The 22042-nt window shown below is 43.1% G+C and overlaps 1 protein-coding gene across 1 annotated transcript in view; it reads left to right on the top strand.

Moving 5' to 3' along the window:
• LOC128689926 (protein Star-like) overlaps positions 1-22042 on the top strand; it is a 215690-nt gene that overhangs the window by 13121 nt on the left and 180527 nt on the right. Inside the window, exon 2 of the mRNA XM_070088720.1 lies at positions 3924-4126. Coding sequence (XP_069944821.1) covers positions 3925-4126 — 202 coding nt within the window. The 5' untranslated portion in view covers position 3924. The remainder of the gene's footprint in view (positions 1-3923; positions 4127-22042) is intronic.

Here is a 22042-nt window from a genome sequence, read left to right on the forward strand (position 1 = left end):
TCCCACAGGGGTCAGTTCTAGGATCAGTGCTATTTTTGATATATGCGAACAACATGATGGAAGGAATAGACTCTGAAGTGTCCCTATTCGCAGACGATGTGAAGCTGATGAGAAGAATTAAATCGGATGAGGATCAGGCAGGGCTGCAAAGAGACCTGGACAGGCTGGACACGTGGTTCAAAAACTGGCTTCTCGAATTCAACCCTGCCAAATGCTAAGTCATGAAGATTGGGGAGGGGCAAAGAGGTTCACAGACAGAGTATAGGCTAGGTGGACAACGACTACAGACCTCACTCAGGGAGAAAGATCTTGGGGTGACCATAGCACCGAGCACGTCACCGGAGGCACAAATCAACCAAATAACTGCTGCAGCACATGGGCGCCTGGCAAACCTGAGAATAGCGTTCCGATACCTTAATAAGGAATCGTTCAAGACACTGTACACTGTGTATGTTAGGCCCATACTGGAGTATGCAGCACCAGTCTGGAACCCACACCTGGTCAAGCACCTCAAGAAGTTAGAAAAAGTACAAAGGTTTGCAACAAGGCTAGTTCCAGAGCTCAGGGGAATGTCGTATGAGGAAAGGTTGAAGGAAATCGGACTGACGACGCTGGAGGACAGAAGGGTCAGGGTAGACATGATAACGACATACAAGATACTGCGGAGAATAGACAAGGTGGACAGAGACGGGATGTTCCAGAGAGGGGACACAGAAAGAAGGGGTCACAACTAGAAGCTGAAGGCTCAGACGAGTCACAGGGACGTTAGGAAGTATTTCTTCAGTCATAGAGTCGTCAGGAAGTGGAATAGCCTAGCAAGTGAAGTAGCGGAGGCAGGAACCATACATAGTTTTAAGAATAGGTATGACAAAGCTCAGGAAGCAGAGAGGGAGAGGACCTAGTAGCGATCAGTGAAGAGGCGGGGCCAGGAGCTGAGTCTCGACCCCTGCAACCAAAATTAGGTGAGTACACACAGACACACGCACATGCACACACAAACACACACACGGTTTACACCCATACATTCTCACATATACAGACTCACACACACTCTCTCCCCCCTGCACCCTCCCCCACCTCTCTCCCACTCCTTCCCCTGATCCACCCTCTCTCTCACCCTCCTCCTCCCCCTCCTCTCCCTCTTTCCCCCTCTTCCTCACCCGTTCTCTCTCCCCCTTTGCTTCTCCCTCCTCCTCTCTCAGCATATTCCCCCCCTCATTCCCCCTCCCCACCCCTCTCTCATTTTGTCACTGTCTCCAGCTTCCTCCTGTCCCTCCCTCCACCCCGCAACACACTCAGACAAATGCAAAACAGAACAGACACAACAGAATTACATAAGTTTTTCATTCTGTGGCAACAAAAACAAAAAAATAGGTTGCCAGAGAGCAGGAAAAAAAACCAGGGGGCTGGAGGATGAGTCTGCAAAGGAAAATTGGGCAGCAGAGCTCATGAAGAGGGAACATGAGTGGGGAAAGAAGCTAGAAGAGCTTAGCATGAGAATGGAGGAGAGGATATTTGCAGAAAGCAAGAAGTGGGAGATACAAGTCACAGCAGCAGAGGCTAAGATACAGAGATTAGAAGAGGAACTGAAAAATCTGAAACAGCCTAAAGAATTAAAGAACAATTTATGAATGACATTGGAGACTGCCACCTCAGTCACAAACAAGGGGAATGTAGGGAACAAAGGAGTGAAGCTGTATGCAGCTGACACTTTTCCAACCATACATGAAGTATACCTGGAGGGTGCTCCGGGGGTCAACACCCATGCAGTTCAGTCCATGAACCATGCCTTGTGGTGGATCAGAGTCTGATCAACGGGACTGTTACTGCTGGCCCCACATAAAGCCACGTACGAGCCACAGCTTGGCTGGTCAGGTAATGACTTCAGATGCATGTCTAGTTCCCTCTTAAAGAGGGGGTCTATTGGTAATCCCCCCTATGTATGCTCGGAGGAAGTTGAACAGTCTTTGGCTCCTGACACGTATTTTGTTGTCTAAGCGTACTCTTGGTGCCCCTGCTCTTCATTGGGGAATACTGCATCACCTGCCGAGTCTTTTGTTGTCGTAGGGAGTGATTTCCGTCTGCTGAATGGACACTAGTCCTTCTAAAGAATTTTCAATTTTATATTAACATGTAACTTTTTCGCCTGCATTCCGAGGAGTACAGGTCAAAGAACTTTAACCATTCCCAGCACTTTAGGTGCTTTATTGTACTTATACGTGCAGTGAAACTTCTTTGTAGGTATATTCCTCAGGTCAGCAATTTCGCCTGCCTTGAAAGGGGCTGTTAGTGTACAGCGATATTCCAGCCTAGAGAGAACTAGCGATTTGAAGAGAATCTTCATTGGCTTGAAGGTTCCCGTTATCCATCCATCCTATTATTTATTAATTTTTCTTGCAGATGTGGTAGATACATTGTTGTGATTTTTGAAAGTGAGATTTTCTGATATTATCACTCTCAGGTCGGCCACATTAGTTTTTCGCTCCATTGTGTGGTTGAAATTTGTTTTATACTCCGATCCAGTTAATATTTCCTCGAGTTTTCCACAGCGGAGTAATTGAAATTTGTCTTCATTCAACCTCATGTTTTTTTTTCTTAGGCCTATTTAATGACTTGGATAATGTCCACATGGAGATTTGCAGTGTCTTCGATGGATGACAGTCATGGAAATTCTGGTATCATTAGCAAAGGAAGTCACAGTGCTGTGGCTTACATCTTTATGTTAATTATGAGGATGAGGAACAGGATGGGAGCGAGTACTGTGCCTTGTGGAACACAGCTTTTCTCTGTAGTTGCCTTAGACTTTATTCTGTTTACTTTTACTCTTTGTCGTCTATTTGTTAGGACGTTTTAGATCCATCTACGTACCTTTCCTGCTATTTCTCTATCATGTATTTTGTGTACTGCTGCACCAAGATCGCACCTTGTCGAAGACTTTCGCAAAGTCTGTGTGTTCTACATCTGCATTTTGTTTGTCCTTCAGTGCAGCCAAGACCATGACATTAATTTGTCCAATTCCTCCTGATGCTCATTGGTTTCCTCCTCAGAATTTATCATTCGGCCTATTTTTGTGTCATCAGCGAATTTACTCAAGTCACTTGTTATTTCTTCGTCTAGGTCATTAATGTAAATTATGAGCAACAACGGGCTCAAAACTGATACCAGATCTCTTACAGCGACATAAATTCATCAGGTTGATGTGAAGAACTGTCAGTCTTGCAGACCTCAGATCTCTTAAATTCTCAAAGCAATGTTTTAACCAAGAGTCGTGTTACACCTGAATATTGTACCAGCTATTCAGTGTTTGTAGTAGATTTTTGCACCAAGTATCTCTTGATTTTTATTATTTGGATTTAGTTTTACTGTATTTATAATTCCTAGAATAACAGTCCTCAAAAATAGTCATCTAATAGTTTGTTAGGCAAGTTGTGAAAACGAAGTCGAAACTTAAGAAAAGAATAATAAATGTTGGTATGCCACTGCTGAAACAGTTCCCTCATAAGCTGGTAAATCAAAGGAACAGACAACAAGCCTTGTCTTAAACCCATGTTTTACTCAGAGGAAGCTTAAGTTATAAAGCAGGAAGCAAGCTACACACTCATTCCCTTTAGGGACAAAAGTTCGATAATAAAATTAGAAGAAGTATCGTTCCTTCATCCACCACCATTACACATTAGATAAGTTATGTAAATACAAGATATCCTGGGACACTGATAAGTAGTAATCCACTGTTTTGTGAGTGCTGTTAAATAATGTTTTGGTAAGATAGCGAATGTTTAACTAATCAAGGGGTAAAGACCTGACTAATTCCCACGTCAGAAGACACTCATTTTGTTTCCCGACGAGCAAAATACACGTGTTATCTTAAGAATGATGTATGAAATATTTTCTACGTTAATTGAGAAAACATTCACTTTCCCCAGCATGGTGCGAGTGCGCCTGACAGAGCGGCAGTGGTCACGGCTGCTGACTGCATGGCTGTTGGCGCTGACAGTCTCCACTGCAACGCACTTCTTCTCCCCACATTGCAGCAGGTCAGAGAACATTGTGGTGAACAAGGCAGAGGGGCGTCTGACTCCCTGCAACAACACCTCTGCTCACCCCACCGCAGACACACCCTGCCAAGGTGAGTCATTATCGTACTAGTGACAGATTTCATTACCGATTGATTGATTGATTGATTGATTATAATTTTCCTTGTGCCGCTCGAGCGGCTACTATTTTGTGCACCGATGCTGGCCCTAAAATCGGTATCGTGAACACTGTGTTAATCGTGTGATCGGTACTGTGTATGCCATGCTCACCCTGCGATGGATAGTCATAAGACAGAATTACAAAAGTTACACTTGATCTTTGTCAGATTCACTGGGATTATGCAACTTGCATAAGTTAAAACTTTCATAATAAGCCTATTTAGGACAGCTTGTAACGACGTTGGTGACTGGTTGACAAAATTTATTGCTGGCACTGTCTGTGTATCTATATAAAAGTAGATTTATTACCTGGAGTTTACCTGGAGAGAGTTCCGGGGGTCAACGCCCCCGCGGCCCGGTCTGTGACCAAGCCTCCTGGTGGATCAGAGCCTGATCAACCAGGCTGTTACTGCTGGCTGCACGCAAACCAACGTACGAGCCACAGCCCGGCTGGTCAGGAACCGACTTTAGGTGCTTGTCCAGTGCCAGCTTGAAGACTGCCAGGGGTCTGTTGGTAATCCCCCTTATGTGTGCTGGGAGGCAGTTGAACAGTCTCGGCCCCCTGACACTTACTGTATGGCCTCTTAACGTGCTAGTGACACCCCTGCTTTTCATTGGGGGGATGTTGCATCGTCTGCCAAGTCTTTTGCTTTCGTATTGAGTGATTTTCGTGTGCAAGTTCGGTACTAGTCCCTCTAGGATTTTCCAGGTGTATATAATCATGTATCTCTCCAGCCTGCATTCCAGGGAATACAGGTTCAGGAACCTCAAGCGCTCCCAGTAATTGAGGTGTTTTATCTCCGTTATGCATGCCGTGAAGGTTCTCTGTACATTTTCTAGGTCAGCAATTTCATCTGCCTTGAAAGGTGCTGTTAGTGTGCAGCAATATTCCAGCCTAGATAGAACAAGTGACCTGAAGAGTGTCATCATGGGCTTGGCCTCCCTAGTTTTGAAGGTTCTCATTATCCATCCTGTCATTTTTCTAGCAGATGCGATTGATACAATGTTATGGTCCTTGAAGGTGAGATCCTCCGACATGATCACTCCCAGGTCTTTGACGTTGGTGTTTCGCTCTATTTTGTGGCCAGAATTTGTTTTGTACTCTGATGAAGATTTAATTTCCTCGTGTTTACCATATCTAAGCAATTGAAATTTCTCATCGTTGAACTTCATATTGTTTTCTGCAGCCCACTGAAAGATTTGGTTGATGTCCGCCTGGAGCCTTGCAGTGTCTGCAATGGAAGACACTGTCATGCAGATTCGGGTGTCATCTGTAAAGGAAGACACGGTGCTGTGGCTGACATCCTTGTCTATGTCAGATATGAGGATGAGGAACAAGATGGGAGCGAGTACTGTGCCTTGTGGAACAGAGCTTTTCACCGTAGCTGCCTCGGACTTTACTCTGTTGACTACTACTCTCTGTGTTCTGTTAGTGAGGAAATTATAGATCCATCGACCGACTTTTACTGTTATTCCTTTAGCACGCATTTTGAGCGCTATTACGCCATGGTCACACTTGTCGAAGGCTTTTGCAAAGTCTGTATATATTACATCTGCATTCTTTTTGTCTTCTAGTGCATCTAGGACCTTGTCGTAGTGATCCAATAGTTGAGACAGACAGGAGCGACCTGTTCTAAACCCATGTTGCCCTGGGTTGTGTAACTGATGGGTTTCTAGATGGGTGGTGATCTTGCTTCTTAGGACCCTTTCAAAGATTTTTATGATATGGGATGTTAGTGCTATCGGTCTGTAGTTCTTTGCTGTTGCTTTGTGGAGTGGGGCTATGTCTGTTGTTTTTAGTAACTGTGGGACGACCCCCGTGTCCATGCTCCCTCTCCATAGGATGGTAAAGGCTCGTGATAGGGGCTTCTTGCGGTTCTTGATGAACACGGAGTTCCATGAGTCTGGCCCTGGGCCAGAGTGCATGGGCATGTCATTTATCGCCTGTTCGAAGTCATTTGGCGTCAGGATAACATCGGATAGGCTTGTGTTAACCAAATTCTGTGGCTCTCTCATAAAAAATTCATTTTGATCTTCGACTCTCAGTCTGGTTAGGGGCTTGCTAAAAACTGAGTCATATTGGGACTTGAGTAGCTCACTCTTTTCCTTGTCATCTGTGTAGGACCCATCTTGTTTAAGTAGGGGCCCAATACTGGACGTTGTTCTCGACTTTGATTTGGCATAGGAGAAGAAATACTTTGGGTTTCTTTCGATTTCATTTATGGCTTTTAGTTCTTCCCGCGATTCCTGACTCCTATAAAATTCCTTTAGCTTAAATTCGGTGCTTGCTATTTCTCTGACCAGTGTCTCCGTACGCATTTCAGATATATTGACCTCTTTTAGCCGCTCTGTTATTCTTTTCCGTCGCCTGTAAAGGGAGCGCCTGTCTCTTTCTATTTTACATCTACTCCTCCTTTTTCTTAGAGGAATAAGCCTTGTGCATACATCGAGTGCCACCAAGTTAATCTGTTCTAGGCATAAGTTGGGGTCTGTGTTGCTTAGTATATGTTCCCAACTTATATCGGTTAGGACTTGGTTTACTTGGTCCCACTTTATGTTTTTGTTATTGAAGTTGAATTTGGTGAATGCTCCCTCGTGACTAATCTCATTATGTCGGTCTGGGGCTCCGCGCATACATGTCTGAACCTCAATAATGTTGTGATCTGAGTATATTGTTTTTGATATGGTGACATTTCTTATCAGATCATCATTGTTAGTGAAGATGAGGTCTAGTGTATTCTCCAGTCTAGTAGGCTCTATTATTTGCTGGTTTAAACTGAATTTTGTGCAGAGATTTAAAAGCTCGTGTGAGTGAGAGTTTTCATCAGGGCTGCCTCCTGGAGTTATTACTGTAACAATATTATCTGCTATATTCCTCCATTTTAGGTGCCTTAAGTTGAAATCCACCAGGAGCAAGATGTTGCGTGCAGAACCTGGAAGATTTTCCAGACAGTGGTCAATTTTTAACAGCTGTTCCTGGAATTGCTGGGATGTTGCATCCGGAGGCTTGTAGACTACCACAATGACTAGGTTTTGGTTCTCGACCTTTACTGCTAAAACTTCCACTACATCATTTGAGGCATTAAGCAGTTCCGTGCAAACAAGTGACTCTGCAATGTACAGGCAAACTCCCCCCCCCCCTTTTGCCTGTTCACTCTGTCACATCTGTATAGGTTGAAACCTGGGATCCATATTTCGTTGCCCAAGTGATCCTTTATGTTGGTCTCAGTGAAAGCCGCGAACATTGCCTTTGCCTCTGCAAGCAGTCCACGGATGAAAGGTATTTTGTTGTTTGTTGCTGGTTTTAGACCCTGTAGATTTGCAAAGAAGAATGTCATCGGACTGGTGGTAATTACCGTTTGGATATCATATCCAATACTATAAAACCATAAAAATTATTAGAAAAGGCGGCTGAATATATTGTAAGAGAGAATTATAAGGGAAGTGATACTACTGGACATCAGTCATATCAACTCAGGTGAAGCATAATTCTTATGTTATGTATATAAACACAGATGTAATTAATGTGACATTTTATTGTGGCAGTTACAAACAATACATGGACACAATGTATGATCTTTAATCTCTCATAGTAGACAACAGTATGGCAGGTTGATCTTTAATCTCTCATGGTAGACAACAGTATGGCAGGTTGATCTTTAATCTCTCATGGCAGACAACAGTATGGCAGGTTGATCTTTAATCTCTCATGGTAGACTACAGTATGGCAGGTTGATCCATAATCTCTCATGGTAGACTACAGTAGGCAGGTTGATCCTTAATCTCTCATGGTAGACTTCAGTAGGCAGGTTGATCTTTAATCTCTCATGGTAGACTACAGTAGGCAGGTTGATCTTTAATCTCTCATGGTAGACTACAGTATGGCAGGGTGATCTTTAATCTCACATGGTAGACTACAGTAGGAAGTTTGATCTTTAATCTCTCATGGTAGACTACAGTAGGCAGGTTGATCTTTAATCTCTCATGGTAGACTACAGTATGGCAGGTTGATCTTTAATCTCTCATGGTAGACTACAGTATGGCAGGTTGATCTTTAATCTCTCATGGTAGACTACAGTAGGAAGTTTGATCTTTAATCTCTCATGGTAGACTACAGTAGGCAGGTTGATCTTTAATCTCTCATGGTAGACTACAGTATGGCAGGTTGATCTTTAATCTCTCATGGTAGACTACAGTATGGCAGGTTGATCTTTAATCTCTCATTGTAGACTACAATAGGAAGATTGATCTTTAGTCTCTCATGGTAGACTACAGTAGGAAGTTTGATCTTTAATCTCTCATGGTAGACTACAGTATGGCAGGTTGATCTTTAATCTCTCATGGTAGACTACAGTAGGAAGTTTGATCTTTAATCTCTCATGGTAGACTACAGTATGGCAGGTTGATCTTTAATCTCTCATGGTAGACTACAGTAGGAAGGTTGATCTTTAATCTCTCATGGTAGACTACAGTATGGAAGGTTCATCTTCAATCTCTCATGGTAGACTACAGTATGGCAGGTTGATCTTTAATCTCTCATGGTAGACTACAGTAGGAAGTTTGATCTTTAATCTCTCATGGTAGACTACAGTATGGCAGGTTGATCTTTAATGTCTCATGGTAGATTACAGTAGGAAGGTTGATCTTTAATCTCTCATGGTAGACTACAGTATGGCAGGTTGATCTTTAATCTCTCATGGTAGACTACAGTAGGAAGTTTGATCTTTAATCTCTCATGGTAGACTACAGTATGGCAGGTTGATCTTTAATGTCTCATGGTAGATTACAGAAGGAAGGTTGATCTTTAATCTCTCATGGTAGACTACAGTATGGCAGGTTGATCTATAATCTCTCATGGTAGACTACAGTAGGAAGGTTGATCTTCAATCTCTCATGGTAGACTACAGAAGGAAGGTTGATCTTTAATCTCTCATGGTAGACTACAGAAGGAAGGTTGATCTTTAATCTCTCATGGTAGACTACAGTATGGCAGGTTGATCTATAATCTCTCATGGTAGACTACAGAAGGAAGGTTGATCTTTAATCTCTCATGGTAGACTACAGTATGGCAGGTTGATCTATAATCTCTCATGGTAGACTACAGAAGGAAGGTTGATCTTTAATCTCTCATGGTAGACTACAGTATGACAGGTTGATCTTTAATCTCTCATGGTAGACTACAGTAGGAAGGATGGCATGATAGACGAGTTTTCACGTTCATTTTGGGTAATGATTTCTCACCTGTATAACAAGTTGTTTAAGACGTTAATTCACCAGTACTGAACCTTCACCAGTACTGAACCTTCAGCAGTACTGAACCTTCACCAGTACTGAACCTTCAGCAGTACTGAACCTTCAGCAGTACTGAACCTTCACAAGTACTGAACCTTCACCAGTACTGAACCTTCACCAGTACTGAACCTTCAGCAGAACTGAACCTTCAGCAGTACTGAACCTTCACCAGTACTGAACCTTCACCAATACTGAACCTTCACCAGTACTGAACCTTTACCATTACTGGAACTTCACCAGTACGGAACCTTCACCAGTACTGAACCTTCAAAAGTACTGAACCTTCACCAGTACTGAACCATCATCAGTACTGAACCTTAAACAGTTCTAAACCTTCACCAGTACTGAACCTTCACCAGTACGGAACCTTCACCATTACAGAACCATCACCACTACTGAACCTTCACCATTACTAAACCTTCACCAGTACTGAACCTTCACCAGTACGGAACCTTCACCAGAACTGAACCTTCAACAGTACTGAACCTTCACTAGTGCTGAACCTTCACCAGTACTGAACCTTCACCAGTACTGAATCTTCACCAGTACAGAACATTCACCAGTACTGAACCTTCACCATTACCGAACGTTCACCAGTACTGAACCTTCACCAGTACGGAACCTTCACCAGTACCGAACCTTCAACAGTACTGAACCTTCAGCAGTACTGAACCTTCACCAGTACTTAACCTTCACCGATACTGAACCTTCACCAGTACTGAACCTTCATCAGTACTGAACCTTCAATAGTTCTAAACCTTCACCAGTACTGAACCTTCACCAGTACGGAACCTTCACCATTACAGAACCATCACCAGTACTGAACCTTCACCATTACTAAACATTCACCAGTACTGAACCTTCACCAGCACGGAACCTTCACCAGAATTGAACCTTCAACAGTACTGAACCTTCACTAGTGCTGAACCTTCACCAGTACTGAGCCTTCACCAGTACTGAATCTTCACCAGTACAGAACCTTCACCAGTACTGAACCTTCACCATTACAGAACGTTCACCAGTACTGAACCTTCACCAGTACGGAACCTTCACCAGTACTGAACCTTAAACAGTACTGAACCTTCACTAGTACTGAACCTTCACCAGTACTGAACCTTCACCAGTACTGAACCTTTACCAATACTGAACCTTCACCAGAAAGGAACGTTCACCAGTACTGAACCTTCACGAGTACTGAACCTTCACCAGTACTGTAAATTCACCAGTACGGAACCTTCACCAGTACTGAACCTTCACCAGTACTGAACCTTCACCAGCACTAAACCTTCACCAGTACTGAACCTTCACCAGCATGGAACCTTCACCAGCACTGAACCTTTACCAGTACTGAACCTTCACTAGTACTGAACCTTTACCAGTACTGAACCTTAACCAGTACTGAACCGTCGCCAGTACTGAACCTTCACCATTACAGAACCTTAACAAGTTCTGAAAATTCACCAGTACTGAACCTTCACCAGTACTGAACCTTCACCTGTACTGAACCTTCACCAGTACTGAACCTTCACCATTACAGAACCTTCACCAGTGCTGAACCTTCACCAGTACTAAACGTCCACCTGTACTGAACCTTCTTCAGTACTGAACCTTCACCATTAAAGAACCTTCATCAGTTCTGAACCTTTACCAGTACTATACCTTCACCAGTACTGAACCTTCACCAGTACTGAACCTTCACCAGTACTGAACCTTCACCATTAAAGAACCTTCACCAGTACTGAACCTTCACCTGTACTAAACCTTCACCCGTACTGAACCTTCTCCAGTATTGAACCTTCACAATTACAGAACTTTCACCAGTACTGAACCATCACCAGTATTGAACCTTTACCAGTACTGAACCTTCACCAGTACTAAACCTTCACCAGTACTGAACGTTCAACAGTACGGAACCTTCACAAGTACTGAACATTCACCAGTACTGAACCTTCACCAGTACTGAACTTTCACCATTACCGAACCTTCACCAGTACTGAACCTTGTTCAGTATTAAACCATCATCAGTACTGAACCTTAACCATTACAAAACCTTCACCAGTACTGACCCTTCACCAGTACTGAACCTTCTCCAGTACTGAACCTTCACCAGTACTAAACGTTCACCAGTACTGAACTTTCTTCAATACTGAACCTTCACCATTACAGAACCTTCACCACAACAGAACCTTCACCAGTACTGAACCTTCACCAGTACTGAACCTTCATAACTACTGAGCCTTCACCAGTACTAAACCTTCACCAGTACTGAACCTTCACCAGTACTGAACCTTCTACAGTACTGAACCTTCACCAGAACTGAATCTTCACCAGTACTAAACCTTCACCAACACTGAACCATCACCAGTACTGAACCTTCTCCAGTACTGAACCTTCTCCAGTACTGAACCTTCACCAGTACTAAACCTTCACCAGAACTGAACCTTCACAGCACTGAACCTTCACAAGTACTGAACCTTAGCCATTACAGAACCTTCACCAGTACTGAATCTTCTCCAGCACTAAACCTTCCCCAGTACTGAACCTTCACCAGAACTGAACCTTCACCAGTACTGAACCTTCTCCAGTATTGAACCTTCACCAGTTCTAAACATTAAATATAAATTATTAAACATTACAGAACCTTCACAAGTACTGAACCTTCACCAGTACTGAACCTTCACAAGTACTGAACCTTCACCAGTATTAAACCTTCACCATTACAGAACCTTCACCAGTACTGAACCTTCAGAAGTACTAAACCTTCACCAGTACTGAACATTCTCCAGTACTGAACCTTTACCATTACATAAGCTTCTCCAGTACTGAACCTTCACCAGTACTGTACCTTCACCAGTGCTGAACCTCAACCATTACAGAACCTTCACCAATACGAAATCTATTCCAATACTGAACCTTCTCCAGTACTGAACGTCACCAGCAATAAACCTTCACCATTACTGAACCTTCTCAAGTACTGAACCTTCACCATTAAAGAACCTTCACCAGTACTGAACCTTCTAAAGTTCTGAACCTTCACCAGTACTGAACCTTCACCAGTACTGAACCTTCACCAGTACTGAAACTTCACCATTACTGAATCTTCACTATTACAGAACCTTAAACCCGTACTGACGCTTCTCCAGAACTAAACCTTCACTAGTACTGTAATTTCACAAGTACGGAACCTCACCATTACAGAACCTTCACCAGTACTGAACCTTCACCAGTACTAAACCTTCACCAGTACTGAACTTTCTCCAGTACTGGACCTTCACCAGTACTGAACCTTCACCAGTACTGAATCTTCACCATTACAGAACCTTCACCAGTACTGAACCTTCACCAGCACTAAACCTTCACCAATACTGAACCTTCTCCAGTATTGAACGTTCACAAATACAGAACCTTCACCAGTACTGAACCATCACCAGTACTGAACCTTCACCAGTACTGAACCTTCTCCAGTATTGAACCTACACCAGTTCTAAACCTTAACCATTACAGAACCTTCACCAGTACTGAACCTTCACCATTACAGAACCTTCACCTGTACTGAACCTTCAGCAGTACTAAACCTTCACCAGTACTGAACCTTCTTCAGTACTGAACCTTTACCATTACATAACCTTCTCCAGTACTGAACCTTCACCAGTACTGTACCTTCACCAGTGCTGAACCTCAACCATTACAGAACCTTCACCAGTACTGAACCTTCTCCAATACGAAATCTTTACCAGTACTGAACCTTCTCCAGTACTGAACTTCACCAGCAATAAACCTTCACCATTACTGAACCTTCTCAAGTACTGAACCTTCACCATTACAGAGCCTTCACCAGAACTGAACCTTCTAAAGTTCTGAACCTTCACCAGTACTGAACCTTCACCAGTACTGAACCTTCGCCAGTACTGAAACTTCACCAGTACTGAACCTTCACCATTACAGAACCTTAACCCGTACTCACGCTTCTCCAGTACTAAACCTTCGCCAGTACTGAAATTTCACCAGTACTGAACCTTCAATATTACAGAACCTTCACCAGAACTGAACCTTCACCAGTACTAAACCTTCACCAGTACTGAACTATCTCCAGTACTGAACCTTCACCAGAGCCGAACCTTCACCAGTACTGAACCTTCACCATTACAGAACCTTCACCAGTAATGAACCTTCACCTGCACTAAACCTTGAACAATACTGAACCTTCTCCAGTATTGAACCTTCACAAATACAGAACCTTCACCAGTACTGAACCATCACCAGTATTGAACCTTCACCAGTACTGAACCTTCACCAGTACTAAACCTTCACCAGTACTGAACCTTCTCCAGTATTGAACCTTCACAAATATAGAACCTTCACCAATATTGAACCATCACCAGTACTGAACCTTCACCAGTACTGAACCTTCTCCAGTATTGAACCTTCACCAGTTCTAAACCTTAACCATTACAGAACCTTCACCAGTACTGAACCTTCACCAGTACTGAACCTTCACAAGTACTGAACTTTCACCATTACAGAGCCTTCAGCAGTACTGAACCTTCACCAGTACTGAACCTTATCCAGTACTGAACCTTCACCAGTACTAAACCTTCATCAGTACTGACCCTTCCTCAGTACTGAACCTTAACCATTACAGAACCTTCACAACAACAGAACCTTCACCACTGCTGAACCTTCATCAGTACTGAACCTTCATAACTACTGAGCCTTCACCAGTACTAAACCTTCAACAGTACTGAACCTTCTACAGTATTGAACCTTCACCAGTATTGAACCTTCACCAGTACTAAACCTTCACCAGTACTAAACCTTCACCAGTAGTGAACCTTAACCATTACAGAACCTTCACCAGTACTGAACCTTAACCATCACAGAACCTTCACCAGTACTGAACCTTCTCCAGCACTAAACCTTCACCAGTACTGAAACTTCACCAGTACTAAACCTTCACCAGTACTGAACCTTCTTCAGTACTGAACCTTCACCGTTACAGAACCTTCACAACAACAGAACCTTCACCAGTACTGAACCTTCACCAGTACTGAACCTTCATAACTACTGAGCCTTCACCAGTACTAAACCTTCAACAATACTGAACCTTCACCAGTACTGAACCTTCTCCAGTACCGAACCTTCACCAGTGCTGAACCTTCACCATTACAGAACCTTCACCAGTACTGCACCTTCTCCGGTACTAAACCTTTACCAGTACTGAACCTTCACCAGTACTGAACCTTTTTTAGTACTGAACCACCACCAGTGCTATACATTCGCCAGTACTGAACATTCTCCAGTACTGAACCTTCTCCATTACAGAACCTTCACCAGTACTGAACCTTCACCAGTACTAAACCTTCACCAGAACTGAACCTTCACAGTACTGAACCTTCACCCTTTCTAAACCTTCACCATTACAGAACCTTCTCAAGTACTGAACCTTCACCAGTACTGAACTTTCACAAATACTGAACCTTCACCAGTGCTGAACCTTCACCATTACAGAACCTTCACCAGTACTGAACCTTCAGCAGTACTAAACCTTCACCAGTACTGAACCTTCTCCAGTACTGAACCTTTACCATTACATAACCTTCTCCAGTACTGAACCTTCACCAGTACAGAACCTTCACCAGTGCTGAAACTCAACCATTACAGAACCTTCACCAGTACTGAACCTTCTCCAATACGAAATCTTCACCAGTACTGAACCTTCTCCAGTGCTGAACTTCACCATTACAGAGCCTTCACCAGTACTGAACCTCCTCCAGTACTGAACATTCACCAGTACTGAACCTTCACCAGTACTGAACCTTCACCATTTCAGAACCTTCACCAGTACTGAACCTACTCCAGTAATGAACCTTCACCAGTACTGAACCTTCACCAGTACTAAACCTTCACCAGTACTGAACTTTCTCCAGTACTGAACCTTCACCAGTGCGGAACCTTCAGCAGCACTGAACCTTAAATTCTACTGAACTTTCACCAGTACTGAACCTTCACCAGTACTGAACCTTCAACAGTACAGAAGCTTCTTCAGTACTAAACCTTCACCAGTACTGAACCTTCACTACTACTGAACCTTCACCACCACTGAACCTTCACCATTACTGAACCTTCACCAGTACTGAAGCTTAACTATTACAGAACCTTCACTAGTACTGAACCTTTTCCAGACTAAACCTTCACCAGTACTGATCCTTCTCCAGTAATGAACCTTCACAAGTACTAAACCTTCAAAAGTACTGAACCTTCTCCAGTACTGAACCTTCACCATTACAGAACCTTCACCAGTACTGCGCCTTCACCAGTACTAAACCTTCACCAGTACTGAACCTTCTCCAGAACTGAACCTTGACCAGTACGAAACTTTCACCAGCACTGAACCTTCACTACTACTGAACCTTCACCAGTACTGAACCTTCACTACTACTGAACCTTCACCAGTACTGAACCTTCACCAGTACTGAAGCTTCTTCAGTACTAAACCTTCACCAGTACTGAACCTTCACTACTACTGAACCTTCACCACTACTGAACCTTCACCATTATAGAACCTACACTAGTACTGAACCTTCTCCAGTACTGAACATTCTCTAGTACTAAACCTTCGCCAGTATTGAACCTTCACCAGTACTGAATCTTCACCAGTACTGAACTTTCACCAGTACTGAACCTTCACCAGTACTGAACCTTCAACAGTACTAAACCTTTACCATTACTGAACCTTCTCCAGTACTAAACTTTAACCAGTACTGAACCTTCACCAGTACTGAACCTTCCACAGTACTTAACCTTCACCAGTACTGAACCTTCATCATTACGGAACCTTCTCCAGTAATGAACCTTCTTCAGTACTAAACCTTCAGGAGTGCTGAACCTTCACCAGTACTGAACCTTCTACAGTACTGAACCTTCACCAGTACTAAACCTTCACCAGTACCGAATCTTCTCCAGTGCTGAACCTTCATCATTACAGAACCTTCACCATTACAAGACCTTCACCAGTACTGAACCTTCTCCAATACGAAATCTTCACCAGTACTGAACTTTCACCAGTACTGAACTTTCACCAGTACTGAACCTTCACCAGTACTAAACCTTCACCAATACTGAACCTTCTCCAGAACTAAACTTTAACCAGTACTGAGCCTTCACCAGTACTGAACCTTCACCAGTACTTAAGCTTCACCAGTACTGGTCCTTCATCATTACGGAACCTTCACCAGTACTGAACCTTCTTTAGTACTAAAAATTCAGGAATACTGAACCTTCACCAGTACTGTACCTTCTCCAGTACTGAACCTTCACCAGCACTAAACCTTCACCATTACTGAACCTTCTCCAGTGCTGAACCTTCACCATTACAGAGCCTTCACCAGCACTGAGCCTTCTCCAGTGCTGAACCTTCACCAGTACTGAACCTTCACTACTACTGAATCTTCACCAGTACTGAACCTTCACCAGTACTGAACCTTCACCAGTACTGAACCTTCACCAGTACTGAACCTTCACCATTACAGAACCTTCTCCCGTGCTGACGCTTCTCCAGTACTAAACCTTCACCAACCAGTACTGAACCTTCACCAGTACTGAACCTTCACCAATACAGAACCTTCACCAGCACTGAACCTTTTCCAGGAATGAACCTTCACCAGCACTGAACCTTTTCCAGTAATGAACCTTCACCAGTACTAAACCTTCACCAGTACTGAACTTTCTCCAGGACTGAACCTTCACCAGTACGGAACATTCACCAACATTGAACCTTCAATTCAACTGAACCTTCACCAGTACTGAACCTTCACCAGCACTGAAGCTAATTCAGTACTAAACCTTCACCAGTACTGAACCTTCACTACTACTGAACCTTCACCACTACTGAACTTTCAAACCTTCTCCCTTACTAAACCTTCACCAGTACTGATCCTTCTCCAGTACTGAACCTTCGTCATTATAGAACCTTCACCAGTACTGAACCTTCACCAGTACTGAACTTTCACCAGTACTGACCCTTCACAAGCACTGAACCTTCACCAGTACTGAACCTTCTCCAGTACTAAACTTTCACCAGTACTGAACCTTCAGCGGAACTGAACCTTCACCAGTACTGAACCTTCACCAGTACTGAACCTTCACCAGTACTGAACCTTCACCTGTGCTGACGCTTCTCCAGTTCTAAACCTTCACCAGTACTGAACCTTCACCAGTACTGAACCTTCACCAATACAGAACCATCACCAGTACTGAACCTTCTCCAGTAATGAACCTTCACTAGTACTAAACCTTCACCAGAACTGAACTTTCTCCAAGACTGAACCTTCACCAGTACGGAACCTTCACCAGCACTGCACCTTCAATTCAACTGAACCTTCACCAGTACTGAACCTTCATTAGTACTGAACCTTCACCATTACTGAAGCTTCCTCAGTACTAAACCTTCAACAGTACTGAACCTTCACTACTACTGAACCTTCACCACTACTGAACCTTCACCATTACAGAACCTTCACCAGTACTGAAGCTTTACAATTACAGAACTTCAACTAGTACTGAACCTTCTCCCTTAGAAAACCTGCACCAGTTCTGATCCTTCTCCAGTACTGAACCTTTAACATTACAGAACCTTCACCAGTACTGAACCTTCTCTAGCAATGAACCTTCACAAGTACTAAACCTTCAACAGTACTGAACCTTCTCCAGTACTGAACCTTCTCTAGCAATGAACCCTCACAAGTACTAAACCTTCAACTAGTACTGAACCTTCTCCAGTACTGAACCTTCATCATTACAGAACCTTCACCAGTACTGAAACTTCACCAGTACGGAACCTTCACTAGTACTGAACCTTCACCAGTACTGAACCTTCACCAGTACTGTACCTTCACCAGTACTGAAACTTCACCAGTACTGAACCTTCACCATTACAGAACATTAACCCGTACTGACGCTTCTCCAGTACTAAACCTTCACCAGTACTGAACCTTCACCAGTACTGAACCTTCACCAGTACTGAACCTTCACCAGTACTGAACCTTCACCAGTACTGAACCTTCACCATTACAGAGCCTTCACCAGTACTGAACCTTGTTCAGTATTAAACCATCATCAGTTCTGAACCTTAACCATTACAGAACCTTCCCCAGTACTGAACCTTCACCAGTACTGAACCTTATCCAGTACTGAACCTTCACCAGTACTAAACCTTCACCAGTACTGAACCTTCTCCAGTACCGAACCTTCACCAGTACTGAACCTTCACCAGTACTGAACCTTCTCCAGTACCGAACCTTCACCAGTACTGAACTTTCACCAGTACTGAACCTTCTCCAGTACCGAACCTTCACCAGTACTGAACCTTCACCAGTACTGAACCTTCTCCAGTACCGAACCTTCACCAGTACTGAACCTTCACCAGTACTGAACCTTCTCCAGTACTGAACCTTCACCAGTACTGAACCTTCACCAGTACTGAACCTTCTCCAGTACCGAACCTTCACCAGTACTGAACCTTCACCAGTACTGAACCTTCTCCAGTACCGAACCTTCACCAGTACTAAACCTTCACCAGTACTGAACCTTCACCAGTACTGAACCTTCACCAGTACTGAACCTTCACCAGTACTAAACCTTCACCAGTACTGCACCTTCTCCGGTACTAAACCTTTACCAGCACTGAACCTTCTTTAGTACTGAACCACCACCAGTACTATACATTCGCTAGTACTGAAGCTTCACCATCTGTTATATTGCTACAGTGGTAATATCGTCCCATCTGTTATATTGCTACAGTGGTAATATCGTCCCATCTGTTATATTGCTACAGTGGTAATATCGTCCCATCTGTTATATTGCTACAGTGGTAATATCGTCCCATCTGTTATATTGCTACAGTGGTAATGTCGTCCCATCTGTTATATTGCTACAGTGGTAATGTCGTCCCATCTGTTATATTGCTACAGTGGTAATGTCGTCCCATCTGTTATATTGCTACAGTGGTAATATCGTCCCATCTGTTATATTGCTACAGTGGTAATATCGTCCCGTCTGTTATATTGCTACAGTGGTAATATCGTCCCATCTGTTATATTGCTACAGTGGTAATATCGTCCCATCTGTTATATTGCTACAGTGGTAATATCGTCCCATCTGTTATATTGCTACAGTGGTAATATCGTCCCATCTGTTATATTGCTACAGTGGTAATATCGTCCCATCTGTTATATTGCTACAGTGGTAATATCGTCCCATCTGTTATATTGCTACAGTGGTAATATCGTCCCATCTGTTATATTGCTACAGTGGTAATATCGTCCCATCTGTTATATTGCTACAGTGGTAATATCGTCCCATCTGTTATATTGCTACAGTGGTAATATCGTCCCATCTGTTATATTGCTACAGTGGTAATATCGTCCCACCTGTTATATTGCTACAGTGGTAATATCGTCCCGTCTGTTATATTGCTACAGTGGTAATATCGTCCCGTCTGTTATATTGCTACAGTGGTAATATTGCTACAGTGGTAATATTGCTACAGTGGTAATATTGCTACAGTGGTAATATCGTCCCATCTGTTATATTGCTACAGTGGTAATATCGTCCCGTCTGTTATATTGCTACAGTGGTAATATCGTCCCGTCATTTATATTGCTACAGTGGTAATATCGTCCCATCTGTTATATTGCTACAGTGGTAATATCGTCCCATCTGTTATATTGCTACAGTGGTAATATCGTCTTATCTGTTATATTGCTACAGTGGTGATATTGCTACAGTGGTAATATTGCTACAGTGGTAATATTGCTACAGTGGTAATATCGTCCCATCTGTTATATTGCTACAGTGGTAATATCGTCTTATCTGTTATATTGCTACAGTGGTGATATTGCTACAGTGGTGATATTGCTACAGTGGTAATATTGCTACAGTGGTAATATCGTCCCATCTGTTATATTGCTACAGTGGTAATATCGTCCCGTCTGTTATATTGCTACAGTGGTAATATCGTCCCGTCATTTATATTGCTACAGTGGTAATATCGTCCCATCTGTTATATTGCTACAGTGGTAATATCGTCCCATCTGTTATATTGCTACAGTGGTAATATCGTCTTATCTGTTATATTGCTACAGTGGTGATATTGCTACAGTGGTAATATTGCTACAGTGGTAATATTGCTACAGTGGTAATATTGTCCCATCTGTTATATTGCTACAGTGGTAATATCGTCTTATCTGTTATATTGCTACAGTGGTGATATTGCTACAGTGGTGATATTGCTACAGTGGTAATATTGCTACAGTGGTAATATTGCTACAGTGGTAATATAAAAATATAATCTACTATTATTCATTATTTTCAGTGGGTTATGGAGAGTATACCTGGAAAGAGTTCTGAGGGTCAACGTCCCTCGGCCAGGTCTGTGAGCAGGCCTCATGATCGGTCAGGGCCTGATCAAGCAGGCTGTTACTGCTGGCCGCACGCAATCCAACTTACGAGCCTCAGCCCGGCTGGCCAGGTACTGACTCTAGGTGCTTGTCTAGTGATTGTTTGAAGACAGCCAGGGTTCTATCGGTAATCTCCCTTATTTATGCTGGGAGAAAGTTGAACAGTCTTGGGCCCCGGACACTTATTGCGTTGTCTCTTATCGTGCTAGTGGCGCCCCTGCTTTTTATTGTGGGGATGTTGCATCGTCTGCCGAGTCTTTTGTTATCGTAGAGAGTGATTTTCGTGTGCAAGTTTGGTACTAATCCCTCTAGGATTTTCCAAGTGTATATAATCATGTATCTCTCCCGCCTGCGTTCCAGGGAGTACAGGTTTAGGAACTTCAATCATTCCCAGTAACTGAGGTGTTTTGTCTCAATTATGCGTGCCGTGAAGATTCTCTGTACATTTTCTAGGTCAGCAATTTCACCTGCCTTGAAAGGTGCTGTTAGAATGCAGCAATATTCCAGCCTAGATAGAACAAGTGACCTGAAGAGTGCCATCATGGGCTTGGCATCCCTGGTTTTGAAGGTTCTCATTATCCATCCTGTCAATTTTCTAGCAGATGCGATTGATACAATGTTATGGTCCTTGAAGGTGAGATCCTCCGACATGATCACTCCCAGGTCTTTGACATTAGTTTTTCGCTCTATTGTGTGGCTGGAGTTTGTTTTATACTCCGTTGAAGTTTTAATTTCCTCACGTTTTCCATATCGGAGTAATTGAAATTTCTCATCACTGAACTTCATATTGTTTTCTGCAGCCCACTGAAAGATTTGGTTGATGTCCGCCTGGAGTGTTGCAGTGTCTTCGATGGAAGACACTGTGCTGCGGCTTACATCACTGTCTATGTCAGATATGAGGATGAGGAACAAGATGAGGGCGAGTACTGTGCCTTATGAATCAAAGCTTTTCACCGTAGCCGCCTCAGACTTGACTCTGTTGACTACTAGTCTTTGTGTTCTTTTTGTTAGGAAATTATAAATCTATTTACCAACTTTTCCTGTTATTCCTTTATCACGCATTTTTTGCTCTGTTACACCATCGTTCTCATTAAAAAAGTT

The sequence above is a fragment of the Cherax quadricarinatus genome, chromosome 25 (assembly GCF_038502225.1).
Source record: "Cherax quadricarinatus isolate ZL_2023a chromosome 25, ASM3850222v1, whole genome shotgun sequence".
NCBI lineage: Eukaryota > Metazoa > Arthropoda > Malacostraca > Decapoda > Parastacidae > Cherax > Cherax quadricarinatus.